The 26,319-nt window shown below is 61.1% G+C and overlaps 1 protein-coding gene across 1 annotated transcript; it reads left to right on the top strand.

The window, feature by feature from the left end:
- IQGAP3 (IQ motif containing GTPase activating protein 3) lies at nucleotides 1-21,660 on the top strand. Its single transcript, XM_065857504.2, has 38 exons — nucleotides 1-78; nucleotides 2,100-2,187; nucleotides 2,543-2,699; nucleotides 2,934-3,011; nucleotides 3,218-3,294; nucleotides 3,458-3,525; nucleotides 3,760-3,873; nucleotides 4,841-5,019; nucleotides 5,310-5,397; nucleotides 5,678-5,841; nucleotides 6,915-7,002; nucleotides 7,120-7,283; nucleotides 7,429-7,589; nucleotides 8,301-8,425; nucleotides 8,605-8,768; nucleotides 9,114-9,204; nucleotides 9,309-9,476; nucleotides 12,489-12,631; nucleotides 12,706-12,876; nucleotides 13,750-13,833; nucleotides 14,100-14,171; nucleotides 14,663-14,732; nucleotides 15,058-15,266; nucleotides 15,675-15,827; nucleotides 15,926-16,089; nucleotides 16,254-16,478; nucleotides 16,558-16,698; nucleotides 17,533-17,617; nucleotides 17,899-18,131; nucleotides 18,219-18,351; nucleotides 18,637-18,739; nucleotides 18,891-19,035; nucleotides 19,194-19,281; nucleotides 19,553-19,765; nucleotides 19,884-20,050; nucleotides 20,174-20,275; nucleotides 20,470-20,578; nucleotides 20,735-21,660. Exons 1-38 carry the CDS (start codon nucleotides 36-38, stop codon nucleotides 20,846-20,848), a joined length of 4,941 nt encoding a protein of 1,646 aa, XP_065713576.1. The 5' UTR covers nucleotides 1-35; the 3' UTR covers nucleotides 20,849-21,660.
- Nucleotides 21,661-26,319: the final 4,659 nt, after the last annotated feature.

The following is a 26,319-nucleotide window of genomic DNA, read 5'->3' as shown; positions in this document are numbered from 1 at the left end:
TTCAAATCGCGGGTGGAGCCGCCGCGGCCGCAGCCATGGACGGAGCGGGGATGGGAGCGGGATCCGGATCCGGGCGCTGTGAGTGACCGGGGCGGGCGGGGGCTGGCCCTGGGGGGACGGGAGGGCCGGGGGTGCGGGTTAATGTGGGGGTGGGCAGGTGTGGGGGTGCAGGTGGGTCTGTGGGTACAGGAGGGGCGGGGGTGCGGGTCAGTGTGGGGGGACAGGCAGGCCTGGGGGTGCAGGTCAATGTGGGGGGGACAGGCAGGTCTGGGGGCGTAGGGGGTTGTGGGGACAGGCAGGTGTGGGGGTGCAGGTGGGTGTGGGCAAACAGGCAGACTTGGGGGTGCAGGGGGGTGTGGGGATACAGGAGGGTTGGGGGTGCGGGTCAGTGTAAGGATGGACAGGTCCAGGGGTGCGGGTGGGTGTGTGGAGGGTCTGGGGGTGCAGGGGGGTCTGGGGGACTGGAGGGGTGGGGGTGCGGGTCAGTGTGGGGGGATGGGCAGGTCTGGGGGTGCAGGAGGGTCGGGAGTGCAGGTCTGGGGGTGCAGGTGGGTGGTGGGGGAGGCAGGAGTGTGGGGGTGCAGGAGGGTGTGGGGACAGGCAGGTCCAGGGCTGCGGAAGGGTTGGGGGTGCAGGTCAGTGTGGGTGCAGGTGGGTGTGTGGAGGGTCTGTGGGTGCAGGTGGGTCTGGGGTACAGGAGGGGTGGGGGTATAGGTCAATGTGGGGGTGGGCAGGTCTGGGGGTGCAGGTGGGTGTGGGGGAACAGGCAGGTCTGGGGGAGCACAGGGATGTGGGGGGACAGGGGAGGGTCAAGGGTGCAGGTCAGTGTGGGGGCAGACAGATCTTGGGGTACAGGAGGGTCAGGGGTGCAGGTCAATGTGGGTACAGGCAGGTTTGGGGATGCAGGTGGGTGTGTGGAGGGTTTGGGGGTGCAGGGGGGTGTGGGGGGACAGGAAGGTTGGGGTGCAGGTCAATGCGGGGGTGGACAGGTCTGGGGGTGCAGGTGGGTGTGGGGGGACAGGAGAGTCAGGGTGCAGGTCATTGTGGGGGCGCACAGGTCTGGGGGTGCAGGCGGGTCTGGGGGACTGGAGGAGGGAGGACAGGAGGGTGTGGGGGTGCAGGTGGGTGTGGGGGTACAGGAGGGTCAAGTGTACAGGTCAGTGTGGAGGTGGACAGGTCTGGGGGCACAGGGGGGTGTGGGAGGACAGGAGGGTCAGGGTGCAGATCAATGTGGGGGGACAGGCAGGTCTGGGGACACAGGGGGGTGTGGGAGGACAGGAGGGTCAAGGGTACAGGTCAGTGTGGGGGTGGACAGGTCTGGGGGTGCAGGTGGGTGTGGGGGTACAGGAGGGTCAGGGTGCAGATCAATGTGGGGGGACAGGAAGGTCTGGGGGTGCAGGTGGGTGTGGAGGGACAGGAGGGTCTGGGGATGCGGGGGGATATGGGGGTACAGGAGTGCAGGGGTACAAGTCAATGTGGGGGTGGACAGGTCTGGGGGTACAGGAGGGTCGGGGCGCAGGCCGGTGTGGGTACAGGCAAGTTTGGGGGTGCTGGTGGGTGTGGGGGTACAGGAGGGTTGGGGTGCAGGTCAGTGTGGGGGTGGACAGGTGTGGGGGTACAGGAGGGTTGAGGTGCAGGTCAATGTGGGAGGACAGGCAGGTCTGGGGGTACAGGAGGGTCGGGGTGCAGGCCAGTGTGGGTACAGGCAAGTTTGGGGATGCAGGTGGGTGTGGGGGTACAGGAGGGTTGGGGTGCAGGTCAATGTGGGAGGACAGGAGGGTCTGGGGGTGCAGGTGGGTGTGGGGGTACAGGAGGGTCAGGGGGTGCATATCAGTGTGTGCGTGGACAGATCTGGGGGACAGTGGTGGGACCCGAGGCACCTGGGGACAAGCTGGAGGGGACACCCATTGGGGATGTGTGGGGTGGGGGTGCTGCCGGGTGCCACAGTGGTACAAAAGGGACCCCCAACCCGCAGCTGCATCCCCTTGGGGTGCTCGCTCCAGGCCCCGTCCGTTACAAATCTTAATTTGGGTGGGGAAAGGGCGATTAAAAAAGCACCCCCAGAGCTGGGGGGCTCACGTCCCCCCGTTACCGCCCAGGTGAGCGCCGCACCGCCGAGGAGATGGACGAGGAGAGGCGGCAGAACATTGCTTACCAGTACCTGTGCCGCCTGGAGGAAGCCAAGCGGTGAGGCTGGGGCTGGGGGGGCCCCTCTGAAATTTGGGGGGGTAAAGGGAGTAGAAGATTGGGGGGGAAGGGGATAAAGCTGTGAAATCCTGCCTGCCCCTGCTGCCCAAAAAAGAACCCCCAAAACCAACTCCGAAGGGGCCTTCGGAGTTGGTTTTGGGGGTTGTTTTTTGGGGGGGGGGTCCTCATCCTGTTGCACCCAAACTGAGAAACACCTGCTTGATAAACCCTGCAGCACAGGGGTGGGGGGACAACCTCTCCCTGCCATGGAGGGGATTGATGGGGACGGAGGGGACACAGTGCCTCCTTTTCCCACCCGGGGGGGTCCATGACGTGCCCATCTCGGCCCTGCCAGCTGGATGGAGACCTGTCTGAGCGAGGAGCTGCCCCCCCCCACGGAACTGGAGGAGACCCTGCGCAATGGGGTGGTCCTGGCCAAGCTGGGCCACTGCTTCGCCCCCACCGTGGTCCCTCTGAAGAAGATCTACGACCGCGAGCAGATGCGCTACAAGGTACGATGGAGGGGGTGCGTAACCCCAGAATTGCAGGGGCCTTTGCACCGCTGCTGAATGCAAAGTGGGGATGTGACATACTAATTGCAATCAAGGGCAAATTAACTGAGCAGGCTGCCCAGGGTGGGGAGGTCACAGGCTTTGCTTCCCTTTCCAAGCTGGGGGGGTTTGAGGGAGAGGGGGACCCCCATGGACAGAATGTGGGGTTCAACCTGATTCCAGCTTCTCCTCCAGGCATCCGGGCTGCACTTTCGGCACACGGACAACATCAACTATTGGCGTGACGCCATGAGCCACGTGGGGCTTCCCTCGGTAACGTGTCCCCTGCGCCCCCCCCGTGCCAAAGGACACGCTGGCCTTTGCCTTTGTGCCAGTGCTGAGTGGCACCAGCTCGGCTTGTGGGGGGAGCTGGCATTGCAGGGGGGGGTTCATCCCTGTCCCCCCACCCTGGGACACCTTCCTGCCCATGGACCATCCTGGTGGTGTCTCCACCTGAGCAGTCTCTGTTTTGTGGGCAGATCTTCCACCCGGAGACCACCGACATCTATGACAAGAAGAACATGCCCCGGGTGGTCTATTGCATCCATGCGCTCAGGTGGGGTCCCTGGCTCGGCATTGGGGGCAAAACCTGGCATGATTCATGTTGGTGCTCAGGAGCCCTATGGGGGGGGATCACCGCAATGGCCTCGGCCGTTGCAGAAGCTTCTGGAGTGAGAAACAAGTAACTGCGCGCTCATGGTGGCCACTTCGTCTTTCAGCTTGTACCTCTTCAAGCTGGGGCTGGCTCCTCAGATCCAGGACCTGTACGGGAAGGTGGATTTCACGGGTACGGCACCGCGGGGGAACCGGTGCGGGGCTCTGCCGGCAGCGCTGCGGGGTCCCTGCGGTGGGAGGGGTGTGGGGAACGAAGACCTTGGCCAAGCTTTCCCAAAGCTGCCTGGGTGACGCTTGCCCCAGGGTGGGTGTTTGCTGTGATTTGGTGGGGGAACGGGGGCTCTGCTGCCACCCCCACTCCCGGGTTGGGCCCTGGTGATGGTGACACCTCTGTGCTCTGCTCCAGAGGAGGAGATCACCAACATGAAGCGGGAGCTGGAGAAGTACGGCCTGCAGCTGCCCGCCTTCAGCAGGATCGGCGGCATTTTGGCCAACGAGCTCTCGGTGGATGAAGCAGCAGGTGATGGTGCCCAGGGAGGGAGCGGGGCTGGGCAGCAGCCAGGGCAGGATCTTGGCTCAGCCCCCAAATGTCAAATCTGAGCCCAGCAAACTGCGTGATGCTCTGGGAAATGCAGTGTGCCCAGTGGCCACCAGTGTCCTGGCTGCTACCAGCACTGGTGTGGCCAGCAGAACCAGTGCAGTGACCGCCCTGTGCTGCAACCTGGGAGGATGCACCTCAAATCCTGGGGACAGTTTTGGGCTCCTCACACCAAGAAAGGCCTTGAGGTGTTGGAGCGAGTTGAGAGCAGAGAACGGAGCTGGTGAGGGGCTGGAGCACAGGGGTGATGGAGTGACTGAGGGAGCTGAGGGTTCAGCTGGAGAACAGGAGCTGAGGGGAGACCTTCTGGTCTCTGAACTGCCTGAAAGGAGCTTGGAGCCAGGGGGGTCGGGCTCTGCTCCCCAGGAACAAGCGCCAGGAGCAGAGGAAACGGCCTCAAGTTGCGCCAGGGGAGGTTGAGGTTGGATTTAGGAACAATTTCTCCCCCAAAGGGCTGTGGGGCATTGAACAGGCTGCCCAGGGCAGTGCTGGAGTCACCGTCCCTGGAGGGCTGGACAGACGGACATGAGGTTCTCAGGACACGGGGCAGGGACGGGGTGGGGAATGGTTGGACTCCATGATCTTGAGGGGCTTTTCCAACCGTAGTGATTCTCTGATTCTGTGCTCTGGGATGCAGTGGAGGCACCTGGCTGCTCCTCCAGCCCTGTGTGTGGTTGCAGGGCCTGGCACACCCCCCAGCAGCCCCCAGGTTTCACAGTAGCTACTGCAGAAGCACTGATGCCTCCCAGGCGCTGGAGGCTGCAATTTGCCCTTTGAGAAGGGCGGTCGCCACCATCGTGCGTGGCATCACTTGTCCCACTGCGCACATGGATGTAGCAGCTGGTCCATCGTGGCCCCTCTCACCCACCTCCTTCCCTCTCTCCCCCAGTCCACGCTGCGGTGCTGGCCATCAACGAAGCGGTGGAGCGCGGGGTGGTGCCGGAGACGCTGGCCGCCCTGCTCAACCCCAGCGCGATGCTCCGCGACCTGCGCCAGGCGCTGGCGGGTGCCTACCAGGACGTGCTCCAGCGCGCCAAGCTGGAGAAGGGCAGCAATGCCAGGAACAGGGTGAGGAGGGCACGGGAGGCTCCTGGGGCGCTGGAGAGGAGCAGCCCCTTCAGTGATGTGCTGGGGGTGTCACTTGTTCAGAGACCGTCCCCACGTGCGGTGGGTAAAACGCAGCCTGGGAGCTCATGTGCTGGTCACAAGATGGGGAAAGTGAGGGGGGGATAATTCCTTTTTGGGGGCTGGTTGATCCAGGGCTTGGGGAATAAGTGTTGGCATCTGCTAGGGACCCCCCTTGTGTGGTTTTGGGGTGTGCTTGGGTGGAAAGCTGAGGGTGGGGTGTCCCTCTACAGTACCTGCAGGGGATCCCGGAGGGCGAGGACATCTATGACCGCTGTCTGACCCAGGCTGAAATCCAAGGGAACATCAACAAAGTGAATGGTGAGCGAGCAAATGTCTTCCCTCCTGGGGGGTCTCCAGAGCTTATTGGTGGGACTGGGGTAGCCCAGGCTGCAGGAGAGAGCCTGCCCGGGGTGGGGGGCACAGCAGAAAGGAGCCAGGTGCTCAGGCCAGCTTCAGACCCAGTGGGGAGCGGGGCTGGGAGCGTATTCCCAAGGAGGAATTACAGCTGTTGGTACGATGGCTCCAGCTGTAGCTCCCTGGGGCTGTGGGGTGGTTCACCCGCTCGCCTCGTCTGGTTGTGAACTGGTCTCCTTCCCAGTGCTCGGGGCTCTGGAGGAGGTGGATGATGCCCTGGAGAGACAGGACGCGCCGGGGCTGCTCCGTGCCCTGCAGGACCCTGTCCTGGCCCTGCGCCACCTCCAGCGCGACAACCTGGACCGGTACCTGGAGCAGCTCAGCGCCGACCGGGAGCAGAAGGCGCTGGTAGGGGCTGGGGAGCCTGTGGTGGGGGGTGACCCGGGGCTGCCGTGGTCTCCAGGAGGGAGGGGGGATCCCCCCATACAGGGGGTTGCTCTGCAGATGGGCAGCGTTCTGCGAAGGGTGTGAGTGTGGCTGCTTTGTCAGCACGAGCAGGATCTGGTGAGAGACCAGACGTCCGGGCTCGGCACTGGGGGCGGTTCCCTTTAATATATCTACCAACGATCTGGATGAGGGGATCGAGGGCACCCTCGGTGGGTTCATGGACAAGACAAAGCTGGGTGCAGTGTCGATGTGCTGAGGGCAGGAGGCTCTGCAGAGGGATCTGGATCGCTGGGCTGAGGCCAATTGGCTGAGCTCAACAAGGCCAAGTGCTGGGTCCTGTGCCTGGGTCACCACAACCCCATGGACGCTGCAGGATGGGGAAGAGCGGCTGGAAAAGGAGCTGGGGGTGTTGGTGATGGGCTGAACATGAGCCAAGAGGCCACAGCATCCTGGCTGGTGCCAGCACTGGTGTGGCCAGCAGGGACTGGGCAGTGACCGAACCTGTGCTGGGAATGGGGAGGACAAACCGTGAATCCTGGGGGCAGTTTTGGGCCCCTCACACCACGAAAGGCCTTGAGGTGCTGGAGCGAGTGGAGAGAAGGGAGCGGAGCTGGTGAGGGGCTGGAGCACAAGGGTGATGGAGCGGCTGAGGGAGCTGGGGGTTCAGCTGGAGAACAGGAGCTGAGGGGAGACTTTCTGATCTCTGAACTGCCTGAAAGGAGCTTGGAGCCAGGGGGGTCGGGCTCTGCTCCCCAGGAACAAGCGCCAGGAGCAGAGGAAACGGCCTCAAGTTGCGCCAGGGGAGGTTGAGGTTGGATTTAGGAACAATTTCTTCCCCAAAGGGCTGTGGGGCATTGAACAGGCTGCCCAGGGCAGTGCTGGAGTCACCATCCCTGGAGGGCTGGACAGACGGACATGAGGTTCTCAGGACACGGGGCAGGGACAGGGGTGGGGAAACAGTTGGACTTGGTGATCTTGAGGGGCTTTTCCAACCAAAATGATTCTGTGATTCTATGAAGTCCCTTTTTCTGCAGGATCTGGGCTACATGGAGCTGCTGGAGCAGGAGGAGTTGGTGGCCGGCGTCCTGGTGGCCAACAAGAGGGGCGATGAGGAGAGAGCCAGTGAGTTGACCGTGATGGACAGGGGGCTTGTGGCAGCTATTGCTGCCCAGAGCAGCCCCTGGAGCTGGTGGCCCTGCCAGCAGCCCCTGTGCCCGCTCACCCCGGGCTCCCCCGCAGTGCTGCAAGCCATCAGCCGCATCAACGCGGCCATCCGCCGAGGGACACCGGCCCAGACGCTGGAAGCGCTGATGGACCCTGCGGCGCAGCTGCCTGCCGTGTACCCCCCGGCCGCCCCCCTGTACCAGCACCAGCTGGCCCAGCTGCAGCGCCAGCACCCGCGGGTGAGAGCTCCCCAGGACCGGGCTGGGGACCCATGGGTGGGGAGGGATCGGTGTGAGGATTGGGGGTGGTCCTGTACATCTGTGGGTGATGCTGGGGCTGGAGGGTGGGGGCACAGGGGTCAGTGTCTCTGCCCACTCTGTCCAGGGCGAGCTGGGGCAGGAGGAGCTCTTCGTGGCCGTGGAGATGCTTTCGGCCGTGGTGCTGGTTAACCGAGCCTTGGACGCCAGGGACGCCCGCGGGCTCTGGAGCAGCCTGGCCAGCCCTGCCCTGGGCCTGGCGGCGGTGGAGGATGCGAATGCGCAGCGGTGAGGATGCCGGTCTTGGTGGTCTTGGTGGTCTTGGTGGTCTTGGTGGTCTTGGTGGTCTTGGTGGTCTTGGTGGTCTTGGTGGTCTTGGTGGTCTTGGTGGTCTTGGTGGTCTTGGTGGTCTTGGTGGTCTTGGTGGTCTTGGTGGTCTTGGTGGTCTTGGTGGTCTTGGTGGTCTTGGTGGTCTTGGTGGTCTTGGTGGTCTTGGTGGTCTTGGTGGTCTTGGTGGTCTTGGGGTGGCTGGGAGGGAACAGTCCCTTGGGAAGAGGTGACCGGGGGGCCTGGGCATTGCGCAGGTTTGTTTCAGCGGTGTTGTCACCCTGTGCCTTACCCTTTCCCCTTGGAAAAGCAAGGTAGCAGCTCAGGCAAGTGCTGTTCCTGCCTAAAATCATAGAATCATGGTTGGAAAAATCCACCAAGATCATCAAGTCCAATCGCGACCCAGGTCTAGCACTGCCCCATGTCCTGAGAACCTCATGTCCGTCTGTCCAGCCCTCCAGGGATGGTGACTCCAGCACTGCCCTGGGCAGCCTGTTCAATGCCCCACAGCCCTTTGGGGAAGAAATTGTTCCTAAATCCAACCTCAACCTCCCCTGGTGCAACTTGAGGCCGTTTCCTCTCCTGTTGCTTCTTACTTGGGAGAAGGGGCCAAACCACATCCCTTTCTGGCTCCAACCCCCTTTCAGCTGCTGCCCTGTGTCTCTCCTGCAGGTATTTTGAGGACTTAATGCAGCTGAAAGGCCAATGTAGGGAAGCAGGAGCTGAATTCCTGAGCTGGAATGACATTCAGGACAGTGTCAACAACACGAATTCGTCAGTGCAAGAGGAAAACGACCGTGAGTCCTGCTCCTGGGGGGGTTGGTCAAGGAGGGTGCTCTGCAAACTTTCCAGGAGAGAGGTTGCACTGAGAGCCCATCCTGAATCAGACACCAGGGAAACTCGCGCTGCCCTGGGCTGTGACGCTGTTGTGCTCCTGGGGTGGGGGCTGAACCCCTGTCCCCTCCCTGCCACGCAGGCGTCCTCGCTGTCAGGCTGATCAACGAGGCGCTGGAGCAGCCGGACCCTGAGAAGACGCTGGCGGCGTTGCTGCTGCCGGCAGCCGCCCTGCCCGGCATCGTCCTCCCGACCGCGCGGCGCTACCACGACGTCCTGGTGCGGGCGCGACGCCTGAAAGCCCAGGTGGGGTGGAACCCCCTCCGGTGATTCAGTAACCTCCCCTTGGCAGCGCGGCGTCCCCCATCACTCAGTACCCACAGTAGCACAGCATCCCCCATCACTCGGTACCCCCCTGGCAGCACAGCGTCCCCCATCGCTCGGTACCCCCCAGTAGCCCCCATCAGTTGGTACCTCCTGGCAACACAACAGTCCCCATCACTTGGTACCCCCCGGTGTCCCCCATCACTCGGTACCCCCTCGGTAGCACGGCATCCCACATCACTCGGTACCCACCCCAGCATCCCCCATCACTGGGTACCCCCGGCTCACTAGACCCCATCTTTCCCCTTGTCTCCCCCTGTCTTGCAGGCCACAGAGGATGATGGAGCTGAGCTCTGGTGGGAGGAGATCCAGGAGGGGGTCTGCAGGGCCAACCAGGACACTGCGGCAGCCCGGAGCAGTGAGTGCTCTGCCCAGAAGTGGGGGCTGGGTCCTGGCCCCATCAGCCAGGGGGGTGGTGTGGGGGGCAAGAAGGTGCTCACGTGAACCCGTTCTCTCCTGCAGTGGCTTTGGGCATGGCTGCCATCAACCAGGCCATCAAGGAGGGGAAGGCGGCGCAGACCCTGCGGGTGCTGCTCAACCCCGCCGTGTCCCTGCGCGGCGTGGTCAGCGCCTGTGCCGCCGCCTACCAGGACCGGCTGGCGGCTCTGATGGCCACCAGGAGTCACGCGGGTAACAGTTGGGGGTGCAAAACCTTCCCCCTCTCCAAGGAGCCCCGAGTGTACCCCTGCCCCAGCTGTTTGGGGAGCACACCCCTCCCCAGTGTCCCCCCATACCATCCTGATCGTCCCCCCCATATCATCCTCATCCTGGTCGTCCCCCCCATATCATCCTCATCCTCATCATCCCCTCCCCATATCATCCTCATCCTGATAGTCCCCCCCATATCATCCTCATCATCCCCTCCCCATATCATCCTCATCGTCACCGTGTCCCCCCCCGCCATATCATCCTCATCGTTGTCGTGTCCCCCACCCCTCATCATCCCCCCCCCGTATCATCCTCATCATCCCCCCCCCGTATCATCCTCATCGTCCCCCCCCCCCGTATCATCCTCATCGTCCCCCCCCCCCCCGTATCATCCTCATCGTCCCCCCCCCCCGTATCATCCTCATCGTCCCCCCCGCTATCATCCTCATCGTCCCCCCCCCCATCATCCTCATCGTCCCCCCCCATATCATCCTCATCGTCCCCCCCCCATATCATCCTCATCGTCCCCCCCCATATCATCCTCATCGTCCCCCCCCCATCTCATCCTCATCGTCCCCCCCCCATCTCATCCTCATCGTCCCCCCCCCATCTCATCCTCATCGTCCCCCCCCCATCTCATCCTCATCGTCCCCCCCCCATCTCATCCTCATCGTCCCCCCCCCATCTCATCCTCATCGTCCCCCCCCCATCTCATCCTCATCGTCCCCCCCCATCTCATCCTCATCGTCCCCCCCCCCATATCATCCTCATCGTCCCCCCCCCCATATCATCCTCATCGTCCCCCCCCCCATATCATCCTCATCGTCCCCCCCCCCCATATCATCCTCATCGTCCCCCCCCCCCCATATCATCCTCATCGTCCCCCCCCCCCCATATCATCCTCATCGTCCCCCCCCCCCATATCATCCTCATCGTCCCCCCCCCCCATATCATCCTCATCGTCCCCCCCCCATATCATCCTCATCGTCCCCCCCCCATATCATCCTCATCGTCCCCCCCCATCTCATCCTCATCGTCCCCCCCCCCGTCATCCTCATCGTCCCCCCCCCCGTCATCCTCATCGTCCCCCCCCCCGTCATCCTCATCGTCCCCCCCCCCCCGTCATCCTCATCGTCATCGTGTGTCCCCCCCCCCCCCCCCCCCGTATCATCCTCATCGTCATCGTGTGTGTCCCCCCCCGTATCATCCTCATGGTCATCGTGTGTGTCCCCCCCCCGTATCATCGTCATCGTGTTCCCCCCCCCGTATCATCCTCATCGTCATCGTGTTCCCCCCCCCGTATCATCCTCATCCTCATCGTGTCCCCCCCATACCATCCTCATCCTGATCGTCCCCCCCATACCATCCTCATCCTCATCGTGTCCCCCCCATACCATCCTCATCCTCATTGTCCCCCCCCCATATCATCCTCATTGTCCCCCCCCCATATCATCCTCATCGTCCCCCCCCCGTCATCCTCATCGTCCCCCCCCCGTCATCCTCATCGTTCCCCCCCCGTCATCCTCATCGTCATCGTGTTCCCCCCCCGTCATCCTCATCGTCATCGTGTTCCCCCCCCGTCATCCTCATCGTCATCGTGTTCCCCCCCCGTCATCCTCATCGTCATCGTGTTCCCCCCCCATCATCCTCATCGTCATCGTGTTCCCCCCCCATCATCCTCATCGTCATCGTGTTCCCCCCCCATCATCCTCATCGTCATCGTGTGTCCCCCCCCCGTATCATCCTCATCGTCATCGTGTGTCCCCCCCCCACCCCGTATCATCCTCATCGTCATCGTGTGTCCCCCCCCCCGTATCATCCTCATCGTCATCGTGTGTCCCCCCCCCCCCCGTATCATCCTCATCGTCATCGTGTGTCCCCCCCCCCCCCCCCCGTATCATCCTCATCGTCATCGTGTGTGTCCCCCCCCGTATCATCCTCATGGTCATCGTGTGTGTCCCCCCCCCCGTATCATCGTCATCGTGTTCCCCCCCGTATCATCCTCATCCTCATCGTGTTCCCCCCCGTATCATCCTCATCCTCATCGTGTCCCCCCCATACCATCCTCATCCTGATCGTCCCCCCCATATCATCCTCATCCTCATCGTGTCCCCCCCATACCATCCTCATCCTCATCGTCCCCCCCCATATCATCCTCATCCTCATCGTCCCCCCCCCATATCATCCTCATCGTCCCCCCCCCATATCATCCTCATCGTCCCCCCCCCCATATCATCCTCATCGTCCCCCCCCATATCATCCTCATCGTCCCCCCCCCATATCATCCTCATCGTCCCCCCCCCATATCATCCTCATCGTCCCCCCCCCATATCATCCTCATCGTCCCCCCCCCATATCATCCTCATCGTCCCCCCCCCATATCATCCTCATCGTCCCCCCCCCCGTCATCCTCATCGTCCCCCCCCCCCGTCATCCTCATCGTCCCCCCCCCCGTCATCCTCATCGTCCCCCCCCCCGTCATCCTCATCGTCCCCCCCCCCGTCATCATCATCGTCCCCCCCCCCGTCATCATCATCGTCCCCCCCCCCGTCATCCTCATCGTCCCCCCCCCGTCATCCTCATCGTCCCCCCCCCGTCATCCTCATCGTCATCGTGTTCCCCCCCCATCATCCTCATCGTCATCGTGTTTCCCCCCCCATCATCCTCATCGTCATCGTGTTCCCCCCCCGTATCATCCTCATCGTCATCGTGTGTCCCCCCGCCCCGTATCATCCTCATCGTCATCGTGTGTGTCCCCCCCCCGTATCATCCTCATGGTCATCGTGTGTCCCGTCCCCCCCCCGTATCATCGTCATCGTGTTCCCCCCCCGTATCATCCTCATCGTCATCGTGTTCCCCCCCGTATCATCCTCATCCTGATCGTCCCCCCCATATCATCCTCATTGTCATTGTGTCCCCCCCATACCATCCTCCTCGTCATCCCCCCCACCTCCTCCAGCATCCCCCCCTGCAGCCCCCTGTCTCCCCATGCAGGGAGCGCGCAGCTGGGCTGGGTCCGGCACAGGCTGGCGGACGGCGCCGAGTTCTACCTGAGCCTGCAGAGCCTGGAGGGCAGCTGGCAGCGCCCGCGCCACGGCGCCCCCAACACCACGCACCTGAGCCGGGACGAGGTCCAGGTACGGGCAGGACGGGGTGGCTGGGCGCTGGTGGCATCGCCGGGGCTGAGCTTGGTGCATCGTGTTCCCCGCAGTCGGTCATCACCCAAGTGACCGCGGCGCACGACCGGGAGTGCCTGTGGGCGTCCAACGTCGCCTTCGTGGTGCGGCTGCAGGCTCGGCTGCGGGGCTTCCTCGTGCGCCGGGAGTTCGCGGCACGACGGCACGTCCTGCGGGAGCAGCGCCCGGCGGCCACCAGGATCCAGGTGACGCTGCCAGAAGCTGTCCCTTCTCTTGGGGGGTGCGAACCATGGGTGACTGTTGGCAGAATCCTCTGGCAGTTTGGGAGCACCAGTGCTGGCAGTAAATTTAACATCAGAACCCACCCAAGGTGCTGCAGAGGGTGGGATGGGGGTTGTTTTTTCTCATAGCAGCTGCTCTGGGATCTGGTTTGCTGTCTCTTCCTATGCTGCGTTATCAGAGAATCATTTTGCTTGGAAAAGCCCCTCAAGATCATCGAGTCCAACCATCAGCCCACCCCTGTCCCTGCCCCATGTCCTGAGAACCTCATGTCCGTCTGTCCAGCCCTCCGGGGATGGTGACTCCAGCACTGCCCTGGGCAGCCTGTTCAATGCCCCACAGCCCTTTGGGGCAGAAATTGTTCCTAAATCCAACCTCAACCTCCCCTGGTGCAACTTGAGGCCGTTTCCTCTGCTCCTGGCGCTTGTTCCTTGGGAGCAGAGCCCGGCCCCCCTGGCTCCAAGCTCCTTTCAGGCAGTTCAGAGATCAGAAGGTCTCCCCTCAGCTCCTGTTCTCCAGCTGAACCCCCAGCTCCCTCAGCCGCTCCATCACCCTTGTGCTCCAGCCCCTCACCAGCTCCGTTCCCTTCTCTCCACTCGCTCCAGCACCTCAAGGCCTTTCTTGGTGGGAGGTGATTCCACCACCCCTGGGGCCACTGTTTTGAACCCTGAGCTGAGGGGCCCAAAACTGCCCCCAGGATTCACAGTTTGGCCTCCCCAGGTCCCAGCACAGGTTCGGTCACTGGTCCTGTTGGCCACTATCCCCCCTTATTGTGTGGTCTCTGAAAAACCAGCCATGTTGTGCATATCTCAGTACCTGGTGTCTTTTCTCATGCCCAGGCTTGCTGGAGGGGGTTCAAGCAGCGCAGAGCTTACCAGGAGAGGCTGCGTTACCTGCGAGCCAACACAGATGCTGCAATAAAGGTTTGGGAGACTCTTCCTCTTCACCTTTTGCTCCCACACTGGGCATCACCCGTGTGCTCGGTGATGTGCTCGGTGATGAGCGCGGCATTTCCCTCCCACCCAGTAAAGAGGAAACGGGGGAATACGGCAGCTGGGTGAGAGAATGGGGAGAGCTCGTGTTGGTGGAGATCGTCTTGCAAAAACCCCATGTTTTTTCCCCTAATGCACCTTTTTGCTTTGGCCGAGCGAGTCCTTCCAGCATCCAACTGCTTGCACTTCTCTCCCAGATCCAGGCGGGCGTGAGGATGTGGCGGGCTCGGAAAAGGTACCAGGAGAGGCTGCGCTACTTCAGGGAGAACGTGAGTGATGGGACAGGGGGGAAAACGGCACCTGGGGGCATGAGATGGAGGATGGAGGGGATGATACTGTGCTCAGACCTCTGTCCACGAGCGCTCTGGAGGGAGAAACCGCGTCCTTGCAGGGGGATGGATGGGAAGGAAAAGGTGCCTGGTGGGTGTCGGAGCTGAATTATCAGGGTCTGTAAAGTGTGAGGAGGGAAAAACCACTCTGTTTGCACCAAAAGCCAACGAGGACTTCCAGATGCTTATCAGAGGGAAGGTGATTTGGGGGGAAAAAGGGTGTGTGGCTGCAGGAAGCGAAGCTGCGTCTCTGGGGTTGCTGTGAGATGCAGCAAGTGGAGGGGAAGCGGTTCCCAATGAGACTGAAACCCTGAAATCCCCTATGGGTTTTGCAACCCCTTGTCCTGGGTGTGGGCAGATTCCCCGCGGGCAGCTGGGTGTTTCAGGGCTGCTTTGGGCAAACATCCCCATCCCCTTGTTTGTTTTGGCAGGTTAAAGCTGTAATAAAAATCCAGGCTTTTGTGCGAGCCAACAAGGCCCGTGGGGACTACAGGGTGCTGGGTAAGTGTCGCTCGTCTCCGCTCTGAAGCGGCTGTAACTAATTGGGAAGGGGTCTCTGCCTCGGCGCTCGCTGGCCCAGCGCGGTGGGGCCCCAGCGTCACCGTGGCAAGCGTGAGTGTGGCAGAGGCTCGGTGGCCTCTCAGCATCACGTAGTGTGCCCGGGGAGGTGTTCAGAGCATGGTGACACCTTGTCTTGTCTCCTGGTGTGACAAGATGCTTTTTTGGGGAGGAGGATGAGCGTGTCCGTGCAAGATGCTGGGGCTCTGAGGCCCCACGGTGGCGGTGGCCGCTCAGTTTTGCCCACGAGTGGCACTGTGCCCTGCAGTCCACACGAGGAGCCCACCGCTCAGCATCGTCCGGCGCTTCATCCACCTGCTGGAGCAGAGCCAGCACGACTTCTGGGAGGAGTCGGAGGTGCTGCGGCTGCAGGAGGAGGTGGTGAAGAGGATCCGTGCCAGCCGGCAGCTGGAGAGCGACCTGGACCTCATGGACATCAAGATCGGGCTGCTGGTCAAGAACAGGATCACGCTGCAGGTGGGGAGGAGGAGACACTTCAGTGTCCGAGCTGGTCCTTCACCCTCTGCAATCACAGACTGAACGTCTCTCCACTTTGCTTTTAAAGTTGTTGAAGGGATTTGGAGTGTGTTGGTCTTTTCTGCCAAGTAGCAAGTGATAGGATGAGAGGAAAGGGCCTGAAGTGGCACCGGGGGAGGTTGAGGTTGGATTTAGGAACAATTTCTTCCCCAAAGGGCTGTGGGGCATTGAACAGGCTGCCCAGGGCAGTGCTGGAGTCACCATCCCTGGAGGGCTGGACAGACGGACACGAGGTTCTCAGGACACGGGGCAGTGCCAGGGGTGGGGAATGGTTGGACTCGATGATCTTGAGGTGCTTTTCCAACCAAAATGACTCTGTGATTCTCTCTGCTTGCCGTGCGGTTCCAGGAGGTTGTTTCCCACTGCAAGAAGCTGACCAAGAAGAACAAGGAGCAGCTCTCGGAGCTGATGGCCATAGACAAGCAGAAAGGGCTCAAGTCGCTCAGCAAGGAGAAGCGGCAGAAGCTGGAGGCCTACCAGCACCTCTTCTACCTCCTGCAGGTGGGACTGGGGGGCTCTGCTGTGTCCCCACAGCTGGGGAGCAGTGTGGGGACCCCTCCCACCCCAAGACTTAAGCTTGGTGTCCCTCATCCCTGCAGACCCAGCCTGTGTACTTGGCCCGGCTGATCTTCCAGATGCCCCAGAACAAATCCACCAAGTTCATGGAGTCGGTGATCTTCACGCTTTACAACTATGCATCCAACCCCCGGGAGGCTTATCTGCTGCTCCAGCTCTTCAAAGCAGCGCTGCAGGAGGAGATCAGGTGGGTGGCCATGGGTACCTTGATTTGGGGGTGGTTCTGGGAAAAGGCTGGACCAGGAGCATCAGCTTGGATGCAGTCGTCTCCACTGGCTGCTGCCTCCTGTGTTAGGGAACAAGCACACCGGTCCATCCCCTTGTTCCCGTCTATCCCGTTGTTCTCCCCAGGTCCAAGGTGGACCACGTCCATGACATCCTGACGGGGAACGCCACGGTGATCCGGCTGGTGGTCGGCTTCTACCGCAACGCGCGTGGCCAGAACGCCCTGCGGCAGATCCTGGGGGGCCCGGTGCAGGAGGTGCTGCGGGACAAGACCCTCAGCATCCGCACTGACCCCGTGGACATCTACAAGGCGTGGATCAACCAGACCGAGTCGCAGAGCGGGCAGAAAAGGTCAGGCCCTGGGCAAGGAGGCTTGGCCTGACCACAGGGTTGATGGGATGGGGATGCAGACGTTGTCTTCCATCCACAGCAAGCTCCCGTACGAGGTCAGCCCCGAGCAGGCTCTCAGCCACACCGAGGTCCGAAGGCGCTTGGATATTTCTATCCGCAACCTCCTTGCCATGACGGACAAGTTTGTCTCCGCCATCACCTCTTCTGTAGACAAGATCCCGTATGTACCTCAGTGGTTTGGACACGTGTCCGTGCAGCACTGGCAGCTTGAAGGTGGCTTCAGCAAAGCCTTGGAAAGGGAGGTTGGGTGATGGAGGCTTCCCAGCCCCTTAGTTGGGGTCTTCCCACCCATAGTTGCTGCAGGGTTGAGTTACTGAGCTGTGTTCAGTTTTAGGCCCCTCAGGGCTTGAGGTGCTGGAGCGAGTGGAGAGAAGGGAACGGAGCTGGTGAGGGGCTGGAGCACAAGGGTGATGGAGCGGCTGAGGGAGCTGGGGGTTCAGCTGGAGAACAGGAGCTGAGGGGAGACCTTCTGATCTCTGAACTGCCTGAAAGGAGCTTGGAGCCAGGGGGGTCGGGCTCTGCTCCCCAGGAACAAGCGCCAGGAGCAGAGGAAACGGCCTCAAGTTGCGCCAGGGGAGGTTGAGGTTGGATTTAGGAACAATTTCTTCCCCAAAGGGCTGTGGGGCATTGAACAGGCTGCCCAGGGCAGTGCTGGAGTCACCATCCCTGGAGGGCTGGACAGACGGACATGAGGTTCTCAGGACATGGGGCAGGGGCAGGGGTGGACTAATGGTTGGACTCGATGGTCTTGAGGGGCTTTTCCAACCAAAATCGTTCTATGGTGAAGGCCCCTCTGGGGACTCCTGGGCTGGCAGCAGGGTGGAGGGGGGACCTGCAATGGGTGCTGCAGCCTCCAGCCCTTTCTGTGGGCTCCTCCTTCACCCCAAGGCTGGGACTCGGTGCTGCTTGTGTGATGTCAAGTAGGGATGGGGCAGGGTGCTGAGCCTGGTGCTGCTCTGCGTGCTGATGGGACCTCTCCCTGTCTTCTCTTCAGCTATGGGATGCGCTACGTGGCCAAAATCCTCAGGACATCCCTGGCTGAGAAGTTCCCCAAGGCACCCGAGGAGGAGATCGACAAGGTACCCTGGGGCTGGAGGGCCATGTGGTTTGGTGGCCTTCAGCCACGTGCATATGTGGACAGACACAATCCCTCCACAGAAGGTCGAGTTTCCTTGACTTGAAACACTCCTTCAAGTCAATATTTTCCTTGAGCCACTGAAATGCCCATGGTAGCCGTTCCCTGTGCTGTTGTTCCCTCACGAGGGTCCCACCGGGCCGTGCGAGGACAAAACAGCTCAGCGACCACCTCCTCGGGCACCAGCCGCCTATTCCTGACCACTCAACCTGTCTTGTGTCTTAGGTCGTGGGGAACCTGCTCTACTACCGCTTCATGAACCCAGCAGTGGTGGCCCCCGATGGCTTTGACATCGTGGACATCTCAGCCGGGGTGACCCTGCACCCCGACCACCGCCGCAGCCTGGGCTCCATCGCCAAGGTGCTGCAGCACGCAGCCGCCCGCAAGGCCTTTGATGGGGAGAACGCGCATCTCTGCGGGGTCAACCGGTACCTGGAGGACACCTACCACAAGTTCAGGTGGGCACGGGGGTGGCGTTGGGCTGGGAGAGCGGCTGGGAGCCGGTGGAAGGGTTTGGGGCTGACTGCAGGGGTCCTGCCTCCCAGGAGGTTCATCTCTGCTGCTTGCTGCGTCCCGGAGCCGGAAGAGAGGTTTAACGTGGATGAGTACTCAGAGATGGTGGCAGTGGCCAAACCGGTCATCTACATCACAGTGGGGGAGCTCATCAACACGCACAAGGTGAGGGAGTCAAACCCACCGCAGAGACGCAGGCACCATCATCTGCTCTCACCTCCTGGGCTTCCTGCTGTGTTTCATCACCTCCTCTGTACCACCAGCATGGCTCCTTCCTGGCCCTTTTTATCTTTTAAGCAAGAGAATAATCCAGATTCTGCAGGTTCTCCACTGCTTGTCCTTCTCTGAACCTCATAACTTTGCAGTTCCCACTTGGGTGCGAAGGCTGTTGGATCATCCCCAGCTGGCCTTCTCTCCCTGTTCTTTGCCACTCACTCTTGCACCATCCAGCTCCTGCTCGAGCACCAGGACTCCATCGCTCCACAGCACGGAGACCCCCTGCACGAGCTGCTGGAAGATCTCGATGAGCTTCCTACGGTCCAGGCCCTTGTCGGTAGGTAGAGCTCCGTGTTCACCACCCACCCTGGCAGGAGGAGGATGAGGATGGTTTTCTGTCATGAAGCTCTAGCTGGGTTGCTTTGGGCTTGGGGGAACCAACCCTCCGGAGCCACACGTGGCTACTGGGGCTCTCTGTGCCCTCGCAGGGGACAGCGTTCCCAGCCCCGCGGACGGCAGCGCCGAGCAGGGACTCGCCCACCTCAGCAAAATGGAGATGTCCCTCACCCTCACCGGCAAGCTGGTGCCGGCAACCAGCAGCGAGGAGAGCGATGCCAGGAGCTTGCTGCTGAGGTGAGAACAGGCTCTGGGAGCTCCAGGGGGGCTCTTGGAGGTTGGGATGCTTGTGGGGGGCAAGAAAACCTCGGGAGACAACTAAGTAATATGCTGCTCTGGTAGAGGGCGGTCATGGTCCTGAGGGACCTCCCTCCACTTCTGTCTCTGGTCTCTAGCACCAAGCAGATGCTGGTGGATGTGATCCAGTCGCAGGCAGGAGATTCCCTCACAGAGATCCTGTGGACACGGGCCTCGGAGCATGAGGTGGGATGCACGAGGCTGCTGCTGGGATGAGCTGAAAGAATTCTTAAGGAAAATGGGAACAAGCCATGAGCAACAAGCTGCCCTGCTCCTCTCAAAGGCTGGGTCGCTGCTCTTATGTTCCAGCAGGAGCTGGGCTCCTTTTTTCTTAGAAAGCATATATTTTGGGCTAGGAGAGACTCATATCAAAAGAGGGGGTGGGTTTAACTGCTCCATCTCCTCCTGTCCCATTCCAGCAGGGTGCCAGGCTCACCCCATCTTGTCTCACCCCCAGGAAGCCTCCCACGAGCACCTCATGCGCAGGCGAGCGCTGCGGGAGGCCCAGACCCCCGTCACGCTGAAACGCAACCGCTCGCTGGCCGCCAACAACCAGCTCTCCATGGAGGACAAGAAGCGCAAGATCATCCGCAACCTGCGGCGCTTGGAGAGCCTGGGGCTGGTGGACTCTGCTCACCAGTACCAGGAGCTCATCAACCAGCTGGCCAAGGTGTGCTGGGGGACACTGATCTGGGACTCACTAAACCCACCTGAGATCTCACTCTTGTGCTTCAACCACGCTCTGGGTGAGCCGTACAGCGTTTCTTGCGTGGCTTTGTTTCCTCCAGGACATCCGCAACCAGCGGCGGTACCGGCAGCACCGCAGAGAGGAGCTCCTGAAGCTGCGGCAGACCTTGCAGGGCCTCAACGCCAAGACCTCGTTTTACGAGGAGCAAATAGATTATTACAACCAGTACATCAAGACCTGTCTCGACAACCTGGCGGCCAGCAACAAGTATGTTTCCTTACCCAAAAACCCCAATAATTTTTAAGCAATATATATGTTTTTCATTGCTGTCTGGATGCTGTGAGGTCTGAGGCTGGTCTGGCTCTGAGCGTGTGGTCCCTTCTCTTCAAGGGTCAGCGGGAAGAACAAGAAGCTGCAGCCGCTGCGCTACACGGCGACCCGGCTGTTTGAGAAGGGGGTGCTGCTGGAGATCGAGGAGCTGCCGCTCAGCCAGTATGTAACGCCTGCTCTGCACAGAGCTGGTGCAAGAGGGGCAAAAAGGCCTGGGAAGAGGGTGCACAAGCGCCTGGCGTTGTCCCTCCCCGTGCTAGGGCTGGTTGGTCCAGGCACAACCGGAGCACGGGATGGTTGGGATGCAGAGGGGGTTTTTGGGCTCCTTTTGGTAGCGAGCGGCTCTGTCCCTTCAGGTTCAGGAACGTGATCTTTGACATCATCCCCTGCGAGGAATCGGGCAGGTTCCAGGTGAAAGCCAAGTTCATGGGGATCGACATGGAGCGGTTCCAGCTGCACTACCAGGTGGGGGAGCTGATCTGGGGGTGGGTGGTGCCCCCACACCTGGTTTTGGGGGCACCTGAGCTGGGGACACCTCGCTGCTGCAGACCCAGCTCCGTGCTGGCTCCCGAGGGTGGGACAGACCCCCCGGCGTGGCGGTGACCGTCACCTCTCCCGCAGGACCTGCTGCAGCTGCAATACGAGGGCGTAGCCGTCATGAAGATGTTCGATAAGGCCAAAGTCAACGTCAACCTGCTCATTTTCCTCCTCAACAAGAAGTTCTTCAAGAAGTAACGGGGGCGGCGGGTGGGGGTACGGGGGTGCTGGGGGGGACCGGTGCTCCATGTCTCTGCACATTGCTGCTCGCAATGGAGTTTTCCTGCCTGCATGTAGCATTTGAGCACCCGCAGCCACCAGCACCCAATGCAGAGCTCTCGGAGCTCAGCGCCGGGCATCCCCAAATCCCTTGGGGCCCCCCCGGTCCTGCTTGCGCAGGCGTGAGCGGACCTGACCCCCCCTGCACGGACAATTAGCTGCCCCAGCACCTTGTAGTATCTTTTTCCGTGGGTATTTTGGCTGTTTGGTTGCTGTTTAGCGAACAGCTGGCTGCTCGAGGACACTATGGATTTCTGGACACACTATACATGCTTTTAGTGATTAAATAAAGGTATTTTAATATATTTTTCTTCCCGCTAAAGGTGGGGAAATGACAGAATTAGACTTACAGGAGGCTCAGAAGAACATAGAAGCAATACCTGCTTCCAAAGACACTCATGGGCTGTTCCCTAGTAAGCCAAAGTGCCATGGGAGATGGTTTTGGTTTTAATTAACTTCACTATGTGTTCCCCAGCCAGGCTGGGGGCAGAAATAAAGGAGGGAGCTGCTCTCCTGCTCCACAAAGAAGGTTTTTTGGGACAGCTCTATTGCTGCTTCAGTAACTGTATCAGCTCAACGGTCCCCTCCTGCTTTGTGACATTGGTGACAATTCCTGCAGCCCCATCCCTCGGCGTCTGACTCAGCGCTGCTTCCACTCGGCTCTTGCATGGGGAATTTAGGCCGCTTTCAGACACACTTAATTCCTGAATAAATACTATGATTACATCTTACGAAGACTATGATTATATCTCTGGAGGAATGAATGGGGAGCAGGCTGCAGCACTCCTGCAGTTCTAAAGCAGGATGTGGTTAAGCTGTTGGGTGCTGTGCTGCCAGCAGGGATGAGGGCTCTGGGGGGTGCTGGTGTACATTACCTATCGCCATGGTTTATATTGCTTTGCTTTTCTTGCTTTCAGTGGAATAAGAGCTGCCCTTTCCCTGCAGGTTTGCCACAGTCTCCTCCAGCAGCTGTTGGCTTTGCAGGAACAGCGTTTGACAGTGAAACTATTTATTTGTGATAGAGAGCGGTGTAGGGGAAAGGGAGCTGGGGGTCCTGGGGCCAGCAGGGTGAGCATGAGCCAGCACTGGGCCCTTGTGGCCAGGAAGCCAATGGGACCTGGGGTGGGTTAGAAGGGGGTGCTCAGTGGGTCAGAGAGGTTCTCCTGCCCCTCTGCTCTGCCCTGGGGAGACCACACCTGGAATATTGTGTCCAGTTGTGGCCCCTCAGCTCCAGAAGGACAGGGAACTGCTGGAGAGAGTCCAGCGCAGCCACCAAGATGCTGGAGGGAGTGGAGCATCTCCCGTGTGAGGAAAGGCTGAGGGAGCTGGGGCTCTGGAGCTGGACAAGAGGAGACTGAGGGGGGACTCATTGCTGGGGATCAAGATGGAAAGGGGCAGTGTCAGGAGGATGGAGCCAGGCTCTGCTGGGTGACACCAGTGACAGGACAAGGGGCAATGGGTGCAAACTGGAACACAGGAGGTTCCGCTGGAAGATGAGAAGCAACTTGTTGGGGGTGAGGGTGGCAGAGCCTGGCCCAGGCTGCCCAGGGAGGTTGTGGAGTCTCCTTCTCTGCAGACATTCAAACCCCCTGGACCCCTTCCTGTGGAACCTCAGCTGGGTGTTCCTGCTCCGGGGGGATTGCACTGGATGGGCTTTCCAGGGCCCTTCAACCCCTCACACTCTGGGGTTCTGTGGTTTCAAAAAGGAGTTTGGAGGGTGAAATCCAGGCCCGGTGATGCCAGCGAGGCTGAGCAATGCCAAGCAGGCCCAGTGATGCTGAACAGGCCTGACAGGAGCTGAGCGATCCCCGAGGCAGCTCCACTAGGTGTCATTGCAAGCTGGGGAAAGCGCGGTGGCCATGGGCACCCAGACATGGGCTGTTGGTGCTGTGCCGTACGGGGCTGCGCACTGTGGGTGCTCCAAGCACCCTGTGCCACCGCGGGGACCGGTACCCTCCTGCTGCGGGGTGCTGGATGCTGCGGTGTTGTGCCTGTGGTGTGGTCCTGGCTGGGGGGATGGAGCGGTGGCACGGATCCCTGGGCACGCAGGCTGAATGTTGGGCTGGGGCACATGGGCGCAGGGGACTTGTCCTCATATGCATGGCCCTTGGGCTCTTTCCTGCCCTGGGGGCTTTGCCCAGGACGCAGGGCTTGCTGGGGGCTGCGTGTTGCTGGCCAAGGCTGGGACAGCCAGCTGAAAGGGGACAGGGAGGAAAGGCCATTCCCACCTTGAGCTGCTGCTAAAACCATCCGGAAAGTGGCGTTTGAGGATGGGGAGGAAGAGGGAGGTTTGGGCTCCCTCTGAGGCTCATGTTTCACCTAATCACAGAACCCCAGGATGTGAGGGGTGGAAGGGCCCTGGAAAGCCCATCCAGTGCAATCCCCCCGGAGCAGGAACACCCAGCTGAGGTTCCACAGGAAGGGGTCCAGGGGGTTTGAATGTCTGCAGAGAAGGAGACTCCACAACCTCCCTGGGCAGCCTGGGCCAGGCTCTGCCACCCTCACCCCCAACAAGTTGCTTCTCATCTTCCAGCGGAACCTCCTGTGTTCCAGTTTGCACCCATTGCCCCTTGTCCTGTCACTGGTGTCACCCAGCAGAGCCTGGCTCCATCCTCCTGACACTGCCCCTTTCCATCTTGATCCCCATGAATGAGTCCCCCCTCAGTCTCCTCTTCTCCAGCTCCAGAGCCCCAGCTCCCTCAGCCTTTCCTCACACGGGAGATGCTCCACTCCCTCCAGCATCTTGGTGGCTGCGCTGGACTCTCTCCAGCCGGTCACCGGCCAGCGCCCTGCGCTCCCTGCACACCCACACGTGTTGTCCTTGCAGTGGGACCCCCCAAGTCTGCCCTGGCACACCCGGCTGCCATGCGGTGTCATCTGCGGAGGAGCTGGCAGTTGTGCCCCACTGCTCTGCAAGCTGCCACCTCCACAACCCCAAAAAGGATGATAAGTTTTTAAATTTGGCTCAGAAATGTGCAGCCGCGGGTGCTGATCCCACCAGCTCGGGGCCGCCTGGCCCGGTGCAGCGGGAGCTCGGCGCCGGGCAGGCTGGATGGTCGTGGCGCTCCCGGGGAGCTGCTCTCCCTGGCATCGCGTGCCGCAGCGGTGCTGGTCCCATTTGGAAAACCCGCACCCCACGCTGCGCCCGCTAATCCCCGTCACCAAGGTGGCTGTAGAGCTCGGGCTGTGGTGTCCCTGCACCGGGGTGTCCCTGCACCGGGGTGTCCATGCACTGTGGTGTCCCTGCACCGGGGTGTCCCTGCACACAGGGTGTCCATGCACTGTGGTGTCCCTGCACATGGGGTGTCCCTACACCAGGGTGTCCCTGCACCGGGGTGTCCCCACACTATTGTGTCCCTACACTGGGGTGTCCATGCACTGTGGTGTCCCTGCACCGGGGTGCCCCTACACATGGGGTGTCCCTACCCATGTGGTGTCCCTGCACCAGGGTGTTCCTGCACTGGGATGTCCCTGCACACAGGGTGTCCATGCACTGTGGTGTCCCTGCACATGGGGTCTCCCTACACCAGGGTGTCCTTGCACACAGGGTGTCCCTGCACCGGGGTGTCCCTGCACACAAGGTGTTCCTGCACCGGGGTGTCCCTGCACCCAGTGCCACGTCCACATCCTCTGCCTGCTCCTGCTTCAGCCTTGAGGATGCTCATGTGCTCCCTGCTCTGTGCCATAGGGTGCTGAGCCCCAAACCCCCCAAACACACCCTTGGACAGAGGCTGATGTAAAGATCCACAAGGTTGGGCTGTACCGGGTACGCCCTGAGGCCAGGACACCCCAACAACCCAGGGAAGCACCGCAGTGCCCAGGAGGACGGATTCACCCCACTTGGCCAACCTGGCGTCGGCACAGCCCCGGTTACTCGGTTCCAAGGACCTCGCCTGCGGCACCCAGGAGGTGGGTGAGCGGCTCGAGCCTGCGATTCGGGGTTCAGCACGGATTTGCTGGGTTTCTCCCCAGAAGGAGCCGCGTTCCTGGCACCACGGGCTTTGCAATGCGGGTCCCGCTGGGATGGCGCGGGCTCGAAGAATAATATTGTTGTTCCCTTCCGATGGCAGCAGCTTCCTCGTGGGAGAGGGGGAGAAGCACAAACGGAGCGCAAATAAGAGGGGAATGTTTGCCGACTGTCTGCTGCGTGTTGTTGCTGTTTGTTGTGTTTCTGCGGTTGCTTTGGCAACCCCGGGAAGAGATGCCAGGCTGTAGCATCGTTGGTACCCGCGCTCCACGGCGAGGAGCTGGGGCTCGGCTCTGCAGGGCGAAGATGCCAGCGCGGTGCAAACCGCTGGTTGGGCTGGGGGGCTTTGGGGCAGGGGAATTTATGGGGGGGCATTTGTGTCCGGCGGGGTGAGCCTGGGATGGGCACTTGCTTTGCACCCACAGAGGGACCCAGATCTGAGATTAGCAAAGAAAACATGGCTTATGGGTCTGACGGGTTCCGTGGGGAAAGCGGCCGGCCCGGCTGTTCCTTGGGGTGCTTGGGGAGTATCTGGGCTCAGCTCCTTTTACATCCAGAAGAAAGGTGGCAAACCGGCTGTATCATAGCAGGGTGGCTGGTGCTGTGCAGCGCTGTGCATGGCTCGCCAGAGGGGCTGCTGGGGTGACACGGTGTGTGGGTTCACCTGGACACAGGTGGCCAGGGAGGGGAGAGGAGCTGAGTGGGCTTGGGGAGGATGAGGATGCTCCCAAAGCCCCTGGATCCCTCCTGCAGCCCCGGGGCTGTGCAGGGCTGACACCCAGCAGAGCCGGAGCCCAGCGATGCAGAGCAATGAGGAGGTGGGTGATGTTGCCCCTGGGGACCTGGAACCCTCTGTGCAGCCAGAGCAGCACCAGAGATGTGTGTTAACCCTTCGGGGGCTGCAGCAGGAAAAGTGAAGGGGCTGGAGCACAAGGGTGATGGAGCGGCTGAGGGAGCTGGGGGTTCAGCTGGAGAACAGGAGCTGAGGGGAGACCTTCTGATCTCTGAACTGCCTGAAAGGAGCTTGGAGCCAGGGGGGTCGGGCTCTGCTCCCCAGGAACAAGCGCCAGGAGCAGAGGAAACGGCCTCAAGTTGCGCCGGGGGAGGTTGAGGTTGGATTTGGGAACAATTTCTTCCCCAAAGGGCTGTGGGGCATTGAACAGGCTGCCCAGGGCAGTTCTGGAGTCACCATCCCTGGAGGGCTGGACAGACGGACATGAGGTTCTCAGGACATGGGGCAGGGACAGGGGTGGGTTGTGGTTGGACTCCATGATCTTGATGGACTTTTCCAACCAAAACAACTGATTCTACAACTCTATCAATCTAAGAACTGAGGTCCTCAGGACGTGGGCACCGTCCTCCCGGAGCCTCCAGAGCACGGTGCTCTGATGGTTATTCCTGCCAGGAGAACCGAAGGGGTTGG

The sequence above is a fragment of the Patagioenas fasciata genome, chromosome 30, assembly GCF_037038585.1.
Source record: "Patagioenas fasciata isolate bPatFas1 chromosome 30, bPatFas1.hap1, whole genome shotgun sequence".
NCBI classification, from domain to species: Eukaryota; Metazoa; Chordata; class Aves; order Columbiformes; family Columbidae; genus Patagioenas; species Patagioenas fasciata.
Note: the sequence above shows the minus strand (reverse complement) of the source record. Positions and strands in the feature narration are given on the sequence as shown.